General features: G+C 36.4%; 2 protein-coding genes and 1 long non-coding RNA gene across 5 annotated transcripts in view; 2 read left to right on the forward strand and 1 right to left on the reverse strand.

Annotated features, from left to right (window-relative positions):
• Window positions 1–632: 632 nt before the first annotated feature.
• LOC135106347 (keratin-associated protein 5-3-like) lies at window positions 633–6,167 on the forward strand. 2 transcript variants are annotated; one of them, XM_064015268.1, is made up of 4 exons: window positions 633–679; window positions 877–986; window positions 1,789–1,961; window positions 4,493–6,167. In XM_064015268.1, exons 1-4 carry the CDS (start codon window positions 651–653, stop codon window positions 4,679–4,681), a joined length of 501 nt encoding a protein of 166 aa, XP_063871338.1. In that variant the 5' UTR covers window positions 633–650; the 3' UTR covers window positions 4,682–6,167. The 2 variants fall into 2 exon arrangements, with proteins under 2 accessions (XP_063871338.1, XP_063871339.1); XM_064015269.1 differs by having other exon boundaries at window positions 678–698.
• On the reverse strand, window positions 5,043–12,455 carry LOC135106345 (cation-dependent mannose-6-phosphate receptor-like). Of its 2 annotated transcripts, none has more exons than XM_064015267.1 (6): window positions 12,167–12,454; window positions 11,308–11,425; window positions 10,407–10,525; window positions 9,251–9,335; window positions 7,772–7,993; window positions 5,043–7,007 (listed from the first exon to the last, which is right to left on the reverse strand). In XM_064015267.1, exons 1-6 carry the CDS (start codon window positions 12,325–12,327, stop codon window positions 6,948–6,950), a joined length of 765 nt encoding a protein of 254 aa, XP_063871337.1. In that variant the 5' UTR covers window positions 12,328–12,454; the 3' UTR covers window positions 5,043–6,947. The 2 variants fall into 2 exon arrangements, 1 of the variants encoding a protein (XP_063871337.1); XR_010271270.1 differs by having other exon boundaries at window positions 6,454–7,007; window positions 10,414–10,525; window positions 12,167–12,455.
• A 547-nt stretch (window positions 12,456–13,002) lies between these two features.
• The window catches only part of LOC135106349 (uncharacterized), a 5,495-nt gene continuing 861 nt past the window's right edge, over window positions 13,003–17,636 (forward strand). The window contains exons 1-4 of the long non-coding RNA XR_010271272.1: window positions 13,003–13,074; window positions 13,517–13,668; window positions 16,033–16,158; window positions 16,567–17,636. The exon at window positions 16,567–17,636 is cut by the window's right edge and continues 861 nt beyond it. This is a non-coding gene — a long non-coding RNA (uncharacterized LOC135106349). The remainder of the gene's footprint in view (window positions 13,075–13,516; window positions 13,669–16,032; window positions 16,159–16,566) is intronic.

Raw genomic sequence — 17,636 nt, forward strand, 5'->3', positions numbered from 1 at the left:
AAGATGTCTTATTATAATCATCATATATGTAATAAATAAAATTCACCCATTATTTTGTATAATTATGAGCACAGTAAGTATACACATCATAATTATTATATCTTTTGAAGGAATGAAAACAACTCAGTGTATATTCGGCTTACATAACATTTGCATATGGAAGTAGAAGATATTTTACTTTCAATCTGTTTTCCCCTAGCTAGGCTCTCGTACAATGTCTAAATTTGTGTGTTTTTGCAAGTGAACAATAGAATTATTATAAATTTAAAAATTTCATGTAACTGTCTAGCTTTCTTAAAATTAGATGTGTATGATGGCACAACCAGAATATATGCAGTAAGTGACATTATGGTGAGTAACACATGGCTTATATTATGTCACCAGTAGGGAGGTGCATGTGTGACTTGTTTGTGAAGGGTGTGGTGCACTTCCAAAGCTGCATCAGATACTAACCAGAAAAGCTTATTATTGTGACTGATTATAAATCTCTCTCTCTCTCTCTCTCTCTCTCTCTCTCTCTCTCTCTCTCTCTCTCTCTCTCTCTCTCTCTCTCTCTCTCTCTCTCTCTCTCTCTCTCTCTCTCTCTCTCTCTCTCTCTCTCTCTCAGGCTTTTAAATTGCGCGCCAGAAGGTTGCCATGGATACGAGCTGATGCGTCAAGCAGCATCAAGAGGTGAAAGGTAAACAAACCCATATGAAGTATAGTTTTCTCAATGATTCTGTGTAACATCCCGATTATTGTTCAACAAAACCCAATGCAATTGATGCAGATCATCACTTACTCTGTTTTTACAATCATCCCCAGATAACGAATCCGAAACAACTGAGATATTCAGGAGATAATGATTGGATGGTAATTTTTGCTTTCCTTGTGCAGCTGCCTGATGGGGGTGAAGCAGGTGCCCCTCTCTGAAGGCGCCTGGGATGTCCCGCTCGCAGCTATATTCTGCATTGCCATAGCAGCATATGTGGCTATGGTCATTATAGGTAAAACATTATGGTGTTCATAATGTAGCAATATTTTCTTATTACAATTATTCATAGTCACTATCAGATTGTTGTTAAATGATCATAAATTTGTATGGATGCTTACATACCTTAGGGAAAGAAAAGCCAACCCCCAAATAAAACCACCACAAATGTGTTGTACACTAAGTACCTCATCACTATGTGTAAATATTTTGTTCCTTCGTTAGTAGGGGCTGGGTATATTATCCAAAGAGACCAGGAGCCAGAGCTCATAAGGACCGCCTCTTCTTGTATCTTTATTAGTTATAATTTCTTTTGAATCCATTGATTAAGTTTGAACTATTTGCAGCATAGTAATTTCTCAAGTTGACTGGGCATTCATGAGATATACATCAAAGGATTATTATTAAGGTTTACTCAAGTTCTTGCTGTCTTTGTATGAATTCTGTTTAAAGTTAATTGGAACACATTAGGTGAGAATGTATGTTACTGATAAAGCCATGAGTGATATATTCTGGCTAAGTACAATTCACCAGCTTACTGCTTTATGATGAGTGAAGAGCTATGTTCTCTTACAAAACAATGAGCAATTAATCTGATGTAAATGTAGAAGATAGACATGACTGGGGATCGAACTTGAATCTAACAGGCCTGGAAGATAAGTCTTAACTGATTGGACCATATGGTACCTCATGGCAAATCGAGCTCTTGCTTGTTTCCAGATCCTGTCACTGCTTTACAGTACTGTTTGTCAGGTCATTATGCATAGATAAAGTTTTTGTCAAGTTTGGGAACAACAAATTCTCAAAAATGTTCACAGGGTTAAGCATCAGGCAGTGTTTATTGAAGAAGGGAATGTGTGGAAGCCCGTGTCCTGATGTGGCTTGCTGCAGCTGTGCTGAGCTGGGCCTACACTGTGCTCAGGCCTGCTGTAACTGTGGTCCTCTGCCTTCATTTGCCTCCATAATGGACCACTGTTGTCCAGCTGACCAGGTAAAGGAAAAAATTTAGTGCATACACAAGGATAAAGATTACACAAACTTATGTTTTTATTATAATACAGAAATAAGATAAATGAAGCAGCAAATAATTATTTTTTGCTGTTCAGTGTAGTTGTCTTAGTGATAAAATTAATATTCTTTGATGAATATTTCAATAGCCATTCATATATCTGAAATATAATTAGCAGCAGCCACGCACAGGTGCCTCAGGAATGATGACGGTAATCCCTGTTTATCCTCATAAACATATATGCTATTTCATCTAAGTTTAGAAATGTTTCATATTTATTTAGATGCCAAGTTTTTGCATAATGTACAGTATAGCAATACATTTTATAAATACTCATTTGCTGATCATAACTTTAAAAAATGTCTCAAGTAATGGCTTACTGATTGTTTTTCTTTAATCCCAACAAGAATTTATGTTTCAGCTGCCTTTAGTGCACAGCAAATATTTTTTATTTTACATAATTCCTTTTTATTGGGTTTAAAGGAAAGTGTTACTGGCACATTTTTATCACCCTAGCAGGTACTTATAAACTTTAATGGGGTTAATTAGTACGTTGTTTACGAAACAGTGATTTGGTGTCCAGGATAGTTGTTGGTGAATTACCAGAATAATTATGGTTGTGAAGTATTTTAATAATTTTCCAAATTGTAGTTTTCAAACCCTTTGTATGATTTGCTCTTTCTTGTAGAAATACAATACATTAAATACATTAAATTTCATATTTCTTGATATTTATTGATCATTCTGTCAAAAATCAAATTATAAAACTATAATAAAACTATAATGTACACTTTCCTTTCACCCAGAATCAGGCCAACCACCATATTGTATTACCATGAATATATACTGGAGTGGTAGCAATTTCATTATTATTTGTTTATTTTTACACTTTTTAGATAATTTGTTTTCACATATTATTCTGCCATCCTGAGACTTATCCATATCATTGCTTTGGATGGACTTCCTGTGATATATGATATATAAATATTCACACTCTGGAATATTTAAAAAGCTATTCCATGAGTTTCTACAATAGATTATGTCCCAGCTTGAGTAAAGCATTTCCTAAGAGTGAAAAATGTTTCTGCCAGTTTTGTGATAGGAGAAACTCTTAATGTATTTTTGCTTTACATAAAGAAGGTGACATGCCAAACTATTTGGATTTGAGAAGCTGATGCAGAGACCATTCCTCTTCATCCTATTAATTAATGGTTCTCATTTTTAGGCATTGTGCTGCTTAAAGTGGAAAAAAAAAAAAAAAAAAAGAATATATATATATATATATATATATATATATATATATATATATATATATATATATATATATATATATATATATATATATATATATATATATATATATATATATATATATATATATATATATATATATATATATATATATATATATATATATATATATAAAAGAAAATAGGACTCTATAATGTTTGCTCTTTGACATGGTGCATAGCCATCAGAAATATTTTGAATATGATATATTTCCATGGAAAATCATTTGTAGTCATTAATCAGAGTGGGCTGTATTATGAGTTGAAATGATTAACTAGAACAAGGCCTATATTCAACCAAACACCTAACAATATTGTGTTGCAAATCTTACAAAACTTTGAATACTCCACAAGATGATGCATTCAGTACAAATAATGTGAAATATGAATAATCAAGATTATGCAAAAACCAGCAGTAAACCACTGCATTTAGTTATTTATAAATCTGAGCTAGTGTTGCATCTCTAGGTTTATTTTGTTACTCATTGTTAATTGCATTATGTTTGTCAGTGCTTTTCTGTTACTGTATGGGCTCTTTGTGCATGCAAGCCGTAATTGACAGTGATGCATTAAACACTAGAAAGGATAATTACTTATGAAATTTTTATGTAAATAAAAGAAAGTTGGCTTAAGTTAATTATGATATTATTTTATTAAAATACATGACTAATAAATTGCATTTTGCATGACAGTATTATAACAAAGGCATGCATGTATTAGAACTCCTTAGGAAGATGCTAGAAACATTGTTACCAGTCATTCTTTTTCTGGTATTCAAGGAACAATATTTGTGTAGTCATTATCATTTGTCATTTCATTGCCATGATTATGCAAGTAATTCTTTCCCTGTTCACAGTATAGTTATCCCTTAACAAAAAGAAAATGATCACTTAATAACTATGCAGCAAAATGTATTTTAAAATAACTTCTCCATCGTATTAGGGAAGCAGAGAAAAAGAGAGAGAAAAAAAAAAGTCAGTGTTATCTTGCTATGTAGTATTGGCAGATGTTATCATTAGCCTTGTCATTTCATTGTCTTTCATGAACATTTTAATTTCCTTTACCTCCTTTGATTATTATTATTATTATTTTTATTTTTCCAGTCTTTTGGTGTATTAAATCATTCCCTATCTTTTTAATTTCTGAATTTTATTAGTGTTATTTTACATATTTGTATTCACTGCTTTTATTAACTCTGATAAATTCTATTCCTATTAATTGCAGAGGTGTAGCTGTCTGAGCTGTGGCACTTGTGAAGTGTGTGAAGACTGCTCATATTGCAGTGAATGGTGCCCCACCCTTCCTTGTGATTCCTGTCAGTGTCCTCAGTTCTCTGCACCTGAGTGTTCCACTATTAACTGCCTCTGCTGTGAAATTACAATAAAAGGAAAGGGTACACAAGAAGGAGACTAATATGGAAATCAGTAGACTAATCAGAGACTAATATGGAAATCAGTGTCTACTTGTTGTGACTCCGTCCAGAGCTAGAGTTCTTTCAGTTCCTCTGTTTTCTGATGTGTCTTTTATGTTGTGGCAGCAATGAAGATAGCATATTTTTTAATGTACTTGGAAGTAAGCATCATAATAATGTTTTCATTGAGTCTTATACTTGCTTTTGAAGTAGTTTCTTATGTGTTATTGATTTTCAATCATTCAGAGGCACTTGCATCAGCAACCTTTTGATAAGTAGGCTGTCAAAAGCATGATATGACAAGGTTGAGGCAAACAACACCTGATTCAGTCTGCTCCATGTGGTGTTAGAAATCAATACAACTTTCAGTGTATTCATTATTTTATTTGTTTCTAGAAAAATATAAACATTATATTGGTGCACAAGGAAATATTTCCAGCAATTGAAAAAAATATATATACATGTCTTCATGGTAGAGTTGAATAATTCCAATATACAGTAACAATATACTAATGATTGATGTGATGAGTGGAAATGTAGAGTATCATACATATCTAATCTGTGAGAGAATCCCAGCAGCTATTTTGAGTAATTAGTAGGGGATTATGATGAACACACTTCAAAACAACCTGTCATGGAGTTACAATATGCATAACACATAAAAGAATACAAATTTTCACATTAATATCTATACATTCTAAAAAGACAAAGTTTCCACCCATTCTGCACATGTGTGTACTCCTGCTTAGATGGAAATCTCTACCCATCCTTGAGAAAAGAGTGCAGTGAAAATGTATAGCCAATCCTTAACACTTGCAGGGGTTAGGTAGCAGACATCTGTGAATGTTGTAAATCTGTGAGTAACTGGTGCACCCTGTGGTAGTGCATTTCCTTAAAAAATACTCCTGACTCTCCAAAAAGGCCTTGTTTAAGTAAAGTGAGAGGAGCAGCTAAGAAACAGGGAAAAATTTACTTACACTATCAATTTTGGGGTCATCCCTCCTGAATAAACTATTTTCTATTTGGTGTAGAAGGTGTATGTTTAATTTTGTAATCTTTTGTCTAATTTTTTTCCATCCTTTTCAATTTTATACAAAAAATGTCAAAACATTTCATCCAGTGGTGTTTGAAACAGGCACAGCAAGATATATGCATTGCATCTTGAATGCAGCTCAGAAATGGGGCGTGTACTACGCCTGCCACAAACTACGCCAAGCTACAAACTATTTCTGCAATATTTTCAAGACTTCTTGCATTCTTGCACTATATTAACATAAACATCCTTCCAAGAGGTTACAAAATATCTGAATAAGAGAATGAAAAGAAGTCACACACCCTACTGAGTCAGGTTGTGTGATGCTGGATTAAAAAATAAAAGAGCAAGCAGAAAGATTCCACAGAACACTACAGCCCTGGATTTCCAGCACAACAAATACACATGCAAATGCCAATTGGGATAAGGATTGTCAATAAAATTCACAAATACAAGTAGATGGGCAGGTTGGTTTTTATCCTATAGAATCCTATAATAATCCTAACCTTTTGCACTAACTGCATCAAACAACAAATGGGTAATATCTCAAAACTGGAATTATTGCATGCCAGAGTAATAACCTACTCTTATTAGTTTTGAACATAAAAAAGAGAAAGATGATAAAAACTTTGCTTTTTTTTTTTTTTTTTTTTTTTAATCAAAAGACCACCACCAATATGATTGATCAAAATAGAAATGGGAGAATTTTAGGATACACAAAATGTTGAGACAAAAAAGTTTACACACAATTTATAGCTGCGGGTTTCAAGAGTACAAGTATCCAATACAACAGAAGTGAAGTGAATCTACAAACTTTCAGCGGTGCTCCTTGTCTTCTTGCTTTTAAATGAGCCTAAAACAAATGAATAAATGAGAACAACAAATATATAACATGAATATATCATCCACTATCACCAGTAAGTGCTTCTAAAAAGTGGCAAGTATGCACAGTACAAAATTTACACTAATCATACTTTTATTGTAAAATTATTCATTTATTAATATTGAATGATATAAACTTTAAAAATCTAGTGAGAAGGCTTAAATTTAAAATTAAATGTAAAAATAATTAATGCACTGTAAATAATGCACATACATTTTTCTTTAAAAACAATGCATTTATCAAGATCATAATCCTTTCACAGTAAAGCTATTAAGGTACTGGTGTCCTCATCCCTCTTGAAACTTGGTGTCTGCATTCCTAATATTCTCTTGAATGTTGATGCCCTTATCGCTCATATTCTCTCATAAGTTAGGTCGTCCTGCCCACACTTTATTAAGAAGAAGAAACCATCCTGAAATTTATAAAGATACATTTGAAAAATGGTTTAAAAGTTCAGTTTTAAGATTTTTTTCTTCCTAGAATTTTCTCTTGACTTTACTTGACAGTCAAGGCGTCAAATATCAGTGCATGAGAGCCTAACATGACCTTGGTTCAACACTTGCACACTGCATATTTATTATGTACAATGTACAAAATGTATTTTTGGGTCATTGTTCTGAGAAAAACTATATCACATAACCAACTCAACTAGAATTGTTATTTGCAGTAACATAACTTACACAGTACCTAGAAATTTATATACAACATACTAAAATATTAAGGTTTACATTATAATTACCAGACTTTTTTTTTCATTAAGTGCAAGTTTGTCTATTGTTCTCTAGCTATTGCAGAAGAATTCAGTTGAAAAAAAAAGAGAAAAAAAACTGTAAAATCTCCCTGTATTATATACCAGTAGTAACCCATGAGTCATAAAATCATTAACCATACAAATATAATAACTTCATTTAGCATAACTGGTAAAATATCTACAGTAATGTTCTATGAAAACTATGTTGTTGAGTATTTTATTTCTTTTATTATTTTTTAACTGAATTAAGTTCCTTTGTTTCATTTTCTTTTAGTTTGGGGAGCCACTCTCCATCAGCAAGAAATAAAATAACTACCTATTTGTAAAAAAAAAAAAAAAAAAAAAAAAAAAAAAAAAAAAAAAAAAAAAAAAAAAACTCATCCTAGTACACAAAAACACACTGGTAACAAAAAGTAACCTCTGACCTGTACAAGATATGGGAAATCCCTCCAGAAGCTGAGATGAGGGAAGAGCTCTATTCCTCTTGCTCCAATCACAAAGCGCCGATAAACATAACCAACAAGTAGATAGATGAAGATTGCCAGCAGAAGTAGTAGCAGCAGAAACGAGCCAAGGGACATGCCTCTCGGAAGGATGGGATAACCACAGCCATCAATGCAGGCACAGCGAGAAATCAGTGTCATATTCTGAAATGTAAATGATGAAGGTTCAGAACACTTGCCACCACTGTCTCACTTAAACTCTATGGAAATGATCTGCCTCTTTCTAAATTTCCATTTCACTCTGCTAGAAAGACAGTGTCATCTGCAAACAGACATGCTATAACAGCCCATCCCACTCCATCCTGTTTCAGTGTTGCACCAGCATTTCTCACTTTAGCTTTAATCTTCCTCATACTTTCTCACCTCACCTTGCATTTCTTGAGCATAGAAAACATTCCACCAGTGGCTTGCTAGACCTATCCTGGCTTATACCAATGATCTGTTAGCCACCTATGGCATTGGCCTGGGGTTATAGCTTAGACGTAGAGTTGAATTTTGGTCCCTTCCTCATACAGCCTTCCATAAAAATATAAAACAACCATAAGGACATCTCACTCTTGTTCCTGCAGCAAATATCTCTCTTTGCTCTTCCTTTATCCTCACACGTCCATTTGCATTCCTGTTTAGCGTCTTAATTCTTTCAACAACAATTTTCCTGTATCGTAAATCTTAAGAACATACCAAAAAGCTTCCCTATCCATCCTATCATCTCCTTTTTCTAAGTCTGTGAATACAACATTATAACATTTCATCCTTTCCCAAGTACTCCTCTGTCATCATGCAATTGCAGAAATCTGATCCACTTAACCTTTTCCTTTCCTGAATATTCCATCGCTGATCTTCACTTCAGATACATACTTCCATTGATCTCTCAGTCAAGACCCTCCCTTAGACTCTGGCACACTAAGCAGACTTATCCTCAAATAACTATTGCACTCATTCCTATGTCCTTTATTTTAATACAGAGGTACAACTGCTTTCCTCCACTCATCTGGCACTTTGTACTTCCAGGTTGGGTTACGTATTAGATACATTCAATCTACAACTTTATCACGTGCATTTGTTCCATCTACACCTACAGCTTTGCCACACTTTAGCCAAGGGATCACTTTCTCTACTTCTTCCCTACAAGTTTCTCTCAGCCTTAGCAAGCATTTCCCACCTACTCCCATATCCATACTAAATACTGTTGTTTCCCATACTGTCTTCTCATTCATTATACAGTCAAAATGCCTTTCTCACACCTCTTCCTTGCTACCTAAAAGAAATTCATCCTTTCTCTTCATTTTCATATTCCATCACTTCGTTCCAAGCAACTTATTCGCATTGAACTTTTCACTCAGCTTCCTACCAAACTATAATATTAAACTGTACTGTCCAAATACTAAACTGTATACTCACATACATACTTTTCTTCTCAGTTTCACCCCAGACATGTAAAGAGTCAACAGTGTTGTTACTGCACTGAAGAAATACATTAGTCAACCTGTAATATCAAACACCATCTGTGAGCACATATTCATTACTTGCAGTCATTTGTACTAAGCATGTTATTTTATCTTCATTCAAATTTTGAGCTGAGAAATGACCACCTTTTGACACAAGCAACAGGGCTGAAGGGATGGTGATAGTACTGATAATACAAGTGGCATGTAACACGTGGGATTTGGGATTCATTTAACATAACTATGAATACAAAATGTCTGTTTCAATACAAAAACCTGTATGTATGATGATTAGTAATGAAAATAATGAATTCCTTAACTGAAAGATGATAGTTTTATTCTCTATTAATACGGCTAAAATTAAACTACGATCATATTATGCCTACAAAAGTATTTCATGGAAAGTAATGAAATTTGCCATAAAATTATTTTACTTAAGTTTTATTGTGTTGTAATAATGGGCATTTGTATTCATATTGTCACAAATGAATCTCCCCATGCTTGTATTACGCAGCACTCACAATTATCATGACCACCACCATCATGGGAATCTCAGAGATGACCTTTATGAGGAACAGAAGAGACTGAATAGATGAGAATATTGAGAGGAGGGATGAACAGTACTTAAGCTGAAGAATAATGATCGGAATGAATGCAATAGATGAAGGAGTTTGAAGAAGAGAGAGAGAGAGAGAGAGAGAGAGAGAGAGAGAGAGAGGAGAGAGAGAGAGAGAGAGAGAGAGAGAGAGAGAGAGAGAGAGAGAGAGAGAGAGAGAGAGGAGAGTGGAGAGAGAGAGAGAGAGAGAGAGAGAGAGAGAGAGAGAGAGAGAGAGAGAGAGAGAGAGAGAGAGAGAGAGAGAGAGAGAGAGAGAGAGAGAGAGAGGAGAGAGAGAGAGAGAGAGAGAGAGAGAGAGAGAGAATAGTCCAGAAAACAGCTGCAGCAAATTCTTATATATATATATATATATATATATATATATATATATTATATATATATATATATATATATATATATATATATATATATATATATATATATATATATATATATATATATATATATATTATATATACTACTAAATATACTGAAACAAAATATAGTAAATACTTGCCTATTACCATTGTAATTTTTATAGATAATCATCCATCTGCCAGTTTCATTATGGTAGTGGAATGTAGCAGAGCTCTGAGTACCAACATTAGAATAGCCATATTTACTTGCTTGACAGACCTGTAGAATAAGTGATGCATTAACACTACAAAATCACGTCCAAGCACACATGATGCAGAGGACACAGCAGTACAGTGAATGATACACTAAACAATCAATGCTGCTCTATCAGGCCCTGCTGTGGAAACTGGTACAATACAGTACTGCACAACAATCCCATGCTGTGTGGTGCATTGAGAGTTGGGCCTCTCTTCCCTACAGCCTCAGAGAGAGAGAGAGAGAGAGAGAGAGAGAGAGAGAGAGAGAGAGAGAGAGAGAGAGAGAGAGAGAGAGAGAGAGAGAGAGAGAGAGAGAGAGAGAGAGAGAGAGAGAGAGAGAGAGAGAGAGAGAGAGACAGAGAGAGAGAAGAGAGAGAGAGAGAGAGAGAGAGAGAGAGAGAGAGAGAGAGAGAGAGAGGAGAGAGAGAGAGAGAGAGAGAGAGAGAGAGAGAGAGAGAGAGAGAGAGAGAGAGAGAGGGAGAGAGAGAGAGAGGTGGGGGGGATTGTGCAGAATGATCTGTACAAACAAGACTTCAATGCCCTGACCATCCTCTGAGGGAAGTTAAAGGGATCAGGAGTGAAAGCCAACTGACAAAAGGATCTATTGACAGACAGATACACTTTGTTCTTTTACTCAATGACTTCACCTTCAGTTGGTCTAATCTTTCATAAATCTTCCTTGGAACTTTTTCAAGAAGATGGGCTAAGCAGAGGTTCCCATTAGTGTCTTTGCTTTTGTGCAATTACATATTTTGTTTTTCAAAAGGTGACAGCATATGCAAGACAACATCTCAAGTCACTTACAGCAACATCTTTACTGCAGGCCATTGCCTCACCATCTGGTGGGTACACATAGGAATAGCAAGGATTGTAGGAGTATTTACTATGATCAAGCTTGTTCTCAGCAGTGACGTCTATGAACCTGAAATTATAAGAAAATACAAGAGGTATAATGCAACAGGTAGTGTTACAATTATTACACAAAACAGGAAAAAAAAATGTATAGGATTAGACAAGAAGCATATATGACACCTATGTTGTGGGATTAGCCAATCAGGTAAGCAAACCACCATGCAGAATACTGATTATATTTTTTTCTCCTCTTCCTCCTCCTACAGATATGGATGTGTAATTGAGCTGAAAGTTGACTGAGCTGAGTTAGTTTTGTCAGCAATGAATTAGATTCACATGCTACAGTGCAGATGTGTGGCAGCTGGAGATGTCTCACGTTCTTGCATCCTTGTCTGTCAGTCATCCCAGCACTGCCTTGCTACAATCATAAGTGCTTATCCTGCATGGGGAATCTTAACCAGATTCTTTCATTCATAAAGTCATTACCATGATCCCATTTTCACCTGTACAGCACAGTGGTGAGATAAGCAAGCACCCACCTGACTGTCTCACCTAAGGGGGCCAGAGCATTAAGTGTTACACGCAGCACCTGGCACCAAGCAGTCCAAAACAGGTGGCACTTGAACCAAAATAACTACATTGTGCCTTAACAAGTGTACTAGTTGAATTGCCAGTGTCCTTCCTATATTAAAAAAAAAAAAAAAGGATGCGTGAAAGGTTTGGGCAGTGTTTCCATTATTAGTTCTGGCAGGGAGTGGTGACATATCAGTGAGAGTAACCAAAATGTAGTGAACAGTACTGATCACTTTACCTCGGGGCGTCCATTGGTGCTGCCGCCACCATCATGAGGTTGATTGATGAGCCATTATCAAATTTGAGGAGGCAAGGAGGAGTCAGTGTGAGGGCTTGGTTGCTTCCTAGACAGGTCACCGCCAATACCACACCCACCACTCTCATGCCCGGCACACACATCGCCCCACACGAGTCCTTCTAAGCATCCAGGTGGTGTGCGAACCCCTCAGAGGCCTCAGCAGCCCGACAACACGGACAGGAAACCCACCCAACCCAGCTGTCATGGAGAGTTGTTTTGGTTGCCAGCATTCGAGTTTGAACCTTCAGTTTACATCATAGATGTAAAATTTTTTTTTATTGTAAACATATTCAATGTTCTTATTTAATTTTCTGAAAATGTGAGAGATAATGTATTAGCAAATATACTGAATAGCACTTGATTGAAATAATTAGTTGTTAAAAAATGGTAAAATCTTTATATATATATTTTTTCGATATTGCTGTGTCAAAAGTGATTGCACTAAGAGAGTTTTATGTAATGTTAATTTTTTTGTTCATTTTTTTTACTGAGCTTAGTGAATTTTCCTCAACTTTAAAGGATAAACAATTTTTTGGGCGGCAAGTTAAAACTGAAGTGAATTGAGACTCGTTTTTATGTCCTGTTTAATTTCCATTTGTAACTTTAGGCATTGGATCTGATATTTGTTTCTTGAAGTATGTCAGAGAAAAATTGAGTCATAAGTTATATAGATTACGTCAGTATATTACTCAAAGTATTCTAAGTAATGATTGTACATCAAAGTGTTTGGCTAGCGTGCGAGCCACTGACAGCTTCACAGAAGTCTTCGTTCGCTTAGCGAGTCCCGCCTCCTCCACCCTCAGTCTGGTGTTTGCCAGTGGAGCGAAGGGTTGAGGCTTTCGTTCTCTGTGGGTATTAAGTGATTTGTGTTACATTGAATTGTAATGATGTGTCAATATCTCTGTTTTATGATGTAGAACGTGAAATATGATTGTAGTGATTGATATAAGTGAACTATATTGATAGGCAAATTGAAAAGCCTAGTTCTCTTTTGTGTTATTTTGCTTAATAAATATATTTTTTTTCTGTTTTAATTATCGGAAATGATCTGAGCCGTAATTAATTTTGTGAGGGCAAGAAAATATGCCATAATTTTAAGTTGTGCATGGTGCCTGAGTGTGTTTAATTAATAGGTGCTTGTGAAAAAAAAAAAATAGAAAAAAGTGTTTTAATCCAAATATCGTTCATTTTGAGCCTATAGAAAAAAAAAAGTATGTATATATAAAAGGCAAAATCGTGCGTGTTTTTCCCTTAATCACCAAGTCATTTGAAGTGTTAATCCCTCTCCAGTGTGTGCTACCGGTGTTTGGTGCTGTAATCACCACCACTGCTGTCACCACCCGTCACCACCGCGACCACCACCGCCACCATGGGCACCACCCCTATGGTGTCGCCTATACGCATGCTGCCCCTACTTCTCGTCGCTCTCGCCATACGCTCAGGTAAGCCAGGTGTTGCCTTACCTTGCGCCAGCCTCTTCCGTCACGTTTTTAATGCTGTTTACCTTTTTCTGACTTTCCATTCATATTTTTCAAGTATTTTCGTGTTTGCAGTCATTCATTTAATCTGTCACTTCTTTGTCTCTCATTTTCCTTCAGCCATTTTCCAGTTTTTATCGTGTTTTCTGTCATAGTTCGTCATTCGTATTATTTCTCCTCCTTTTTCTCTTTCTTCTGCTTTGTTTATTTATTTGATTATTATTTTTTTATTTGCGGTCTTCTCCGGTTTCATTTATTTTCTCTTTTCTTCTCTTTTTCAACTTTTATTGGGTTATTTTCCTGTTTTCATTCATCCAGTTGGTATTTTTTTTATTTTTCCTTCTCTATTCGTTTTCTCTGTTTCCGCTCTTTTTTTCCTTTTTTTTATCATTATTTTGTAGTTGTTTCGTGTTTACAGTCACGCATTTAGTCTGTTACTTTTTTTTTTCCTTTTATACCTTCTCTTTTTTTCTTTTTATTAATATTTTTAGTTGTCAGTCACTTCTTTCAGTCAATCAGTCGTGCATTCTCAGTCAGTCAGTCACGGTTTTCCAGTCAGTCAGTCAGTCACGGTTCTTCTGTTGTTTTGTTGTTGTTGTTGATGTTGTTTTCTTTCTTTTATTTACTAGTCATGGTTTAGGAGTAAGCTTTTGTTTGTTTGTTTGTTTGTTTGTTTCCAGTCTACACAAGTCAGTCAGTCAGTTAGATAGTTCTTTTGTTCATTCAGTTACGTAATTCGCTAGTCAGGTTTGTGCAGTCAATAGTTTGGCTTGCGTTATACTTTTCCTTTAGTCAGTCAGTCAATAATTTGCATCTTTTCCGTCAATCTTGCTTTTTTTTTTTCCTCCGTCAGTTAGTCTTTGTTGTATGATATTTTTTTCCTTCCTGTCTGTAAATAAGCCCGGCAATTAGTTTTTTTTCCAGTCATTTATTCATACTACTTCATTTCTTCTTTGAGTCACCCAGTTAGGCAGTCACGTTCTTCACTCTGAGTCAGGCACGTTTTTTTTTTTTTTCAGCTAGTCAGTTAATTAGTCAATCAAGTCTTTTTTTTTTTCCTCCCAGTCAGCCAGTCATTTTATTACGTTTTTTCCAGTGAGTCATTCGGTCATTCACGATTTCCCGATTAGTCAGTCAGTGAGTGGTCTGTTCCAGTCAGTCAGTCATTCAGTCAGTGGTCTCCTCCAGTTAGTCTGTCACGTTTCCTCTAGCTAGTAATTTCCTTCTAGTTACCCAGTTAAGCTTTGTTATTGATCTTACTACTACTACTACTACTACTACTACTACTACTACTACTACTACTACTACCACTAATAATAATAATGGGTTGAGTATCATCATTACTATTATTATCACTTTCTTTTTGTATCAAATTTACATTCATTTTCTTCTCTCTCTCTCTCTCTCTCTCTCTCTCTCTCTCTCTCTCTCTCTCTCTCTCTCCTCTCTCTCTCTCTCTCTCTCTCTCTGAAACAATGATACGTACATTTATATTCCTTACATTCTAATACAAATAAATGTACAGTACTCGTATCCTTACTCTTATGGGGTGGGCGGGTGGTGGGGGGAGGTGGGGGTGGATTACATAATAAAGGGTGATGGCGGGCGAGTGGCGTGGGTTGGGATGGGTGGCGTGGCTGGTATGGGCTGGGCTGGGGGAGGGAGGGTTGGCAGTATTGGGGGAATAAATCCAAACCCTATACAGCCATTAGGGGAGGGAGAAACGGTACAAAAAATAAGCCATGTTGTCTGGGATAAGTCATGAGAGAACGTTTGAACTTGGTCGGATATTACTCATACGTAGAGAGAGTGTTTATCAATAGTGTGGGAAGTTACAGTGCTTTATGTGTTACTGTTCTAGAATATGACTGCGTGGTGGCATTATAAGGCATGGCAAGGTGGACTTTTCTGGGCGTTTTAGATTTGTATTCTCTCTCTCTCTCTCTCTCTCTCTCTCTCTCTCTCTCTCTCTCTCTCTCTCTCTCTCTCTCTCTCTCTCTCTCTCTCTCTCTCTCCAGGACTGTTTTTAAAGGAAACAGACTTGAGTCGTGTTCTTGTAAGTGTTTTTATTGTTGGCAATGTAGGATCATTGTTAAACTATCACTGGCGTCATGGAAACACACAATGAAAACCTCAATAACTTCCACTAGAGCCTGTTAAAGTGATCGCGATAAGGCCCTCAAACGTCTGGCAATACAAAACCATCCAGAGAGAGAGAGAGAGAGAGAGAGAGAGAGAGAGAGAGAGAGAGAGAGAGAGAGAGAGAGAGAGAGAGAGATCTGTGCATGAGGTGGTAACAGAACATAATTTATTGTGATACATTTTAAGTGTTGCAGAAGTATGTAAGTGAAGTGTCTACCTTGTGTCTTGTCATCCATGTGGCCACTGTGTTGATTGCGTCACTGCCTGAGTGTCTGCGCTGCCTCATTTTCACATGCACACTACCACTGCAAGGTAAGAAAATAAGGAGGCTGCAAAAGGCTACTTGATCGACACAAAACAGCTGGTAGTAGTAGTAGTAGTAGTAGTTGTTGTTGTAGTAGTCCATTAACCATATCTTTTAACTCTATGACTGCCTCTTGGTACACTTTTCCCTAACAACCAATCACTCTGGAACACCTTTACTTGTTCTCCAGCCACACCTAATCTTTAAATTGGGTGAAAATGGCAAAAATCTAATCTTTTTCACTCGTATCTTTATTGTAGATGCCTATAAAGAATCTCATCCATTGCATACGGTGATAATTGTCTCGTATCAAAGTGAAATAGTTAAATACACGCCTCATGACTATATATTCATGTATACATCAATTACCTATGGGCTTACCTTTAGCCTCATGCAGTGTTTCAAAATAATTCCAGAGTCACGTGTACTACTACTGTTATTATGGGTGGCATTTGGTAGACAGTCCCTTCCTCTACCACGTGATGTGCTTCAGTGGCATCTTGCTGTGGCTTCATGCGCTCTGCTCGCTCCCTAGGCTTAGTGGTCGAAGCATCAACGCGTCACACCACCCCACATGGCCTGCACTCACTGTTGTGGGCTTTGCAACACGTCAATAAGATGATTGGTAGATTGTTGTCAGAGAGAGAGAGAGAGAGAGAGAGAGAGAGAGAGAGAGAGAGAGAGAGAGAGAGAGAGAGAGAGAGAATAAAGTTGAATGCAGGCTTTAAGTGTGTTTAATTACTTACTCACGTTGACCACTAATGAGTAGTAAATGACAAAATTAAAATATAGTTTTTCTACCACCATCATCACCACCACCACTGATCTACTACCGGTAATACCACCACCACCACTACTACCACCACAAATCTACCACAACAACAACTACGACTACGACTACTACTACTACTACTACCACCAGCACAGTGACGGTTGGTGTATTGTGAGGATCCGCTGCATTGAGGCCTCGTAATGGGGATGATGATGCATGCCGGGCCATCCGTCACCAGCTTGGCAGGGGCGCTAGTGGCAGGCAGCCCGCCGATTATCTGTCAGGGGAGGTGTGCCGTGAGAACCTGTCAGGGAATTACAGGAGTGTCAAATGGTGTTTTACATGAGCTGTAAGAATAATAATGACAACAACAATAAGAATACGAATAATAATAATAATAATAATAATAATAATAATAATAATAATATTAATAATAATGTTTTATTTTTTCATGTGTATCTTCAGTAAATCGCTTTGCATAATTTAAGTAATAATATTCAGTGTCTTTCAGTGTCCCATAAATATTTGTAACGAGGCTCAGGTTGCGTTGCGTGGAGGCGTTATTGCTACAAACCGGGCCATGATAATGTTAACAGCCAATCCTTCACTCAATGTGTGTGGTAGTTCGCTGTGTCTGTCAGTGCCCCATAAATGCCTGTAATGCTTGGCTCAGGCTAGCCTGGAGTGGCGCAGCGTGGTGGTGGTGTTCTTACA

This window comes from Scylla paramamosain, chromosome 13, assembly GCF_035594125.1.
Source record: "Scylla paramamosain isolate STU-SP2022 chromosome 13, ASM3559412v1, whole genome shotgun sequence".
In the NCBI taxonomy this organism is placed as follows: Eukaryota; Metazoa; Arthropoda; class Malacostraca; order Decapoda; family Portunidae; genus Scylla; species Scylla paramamosain.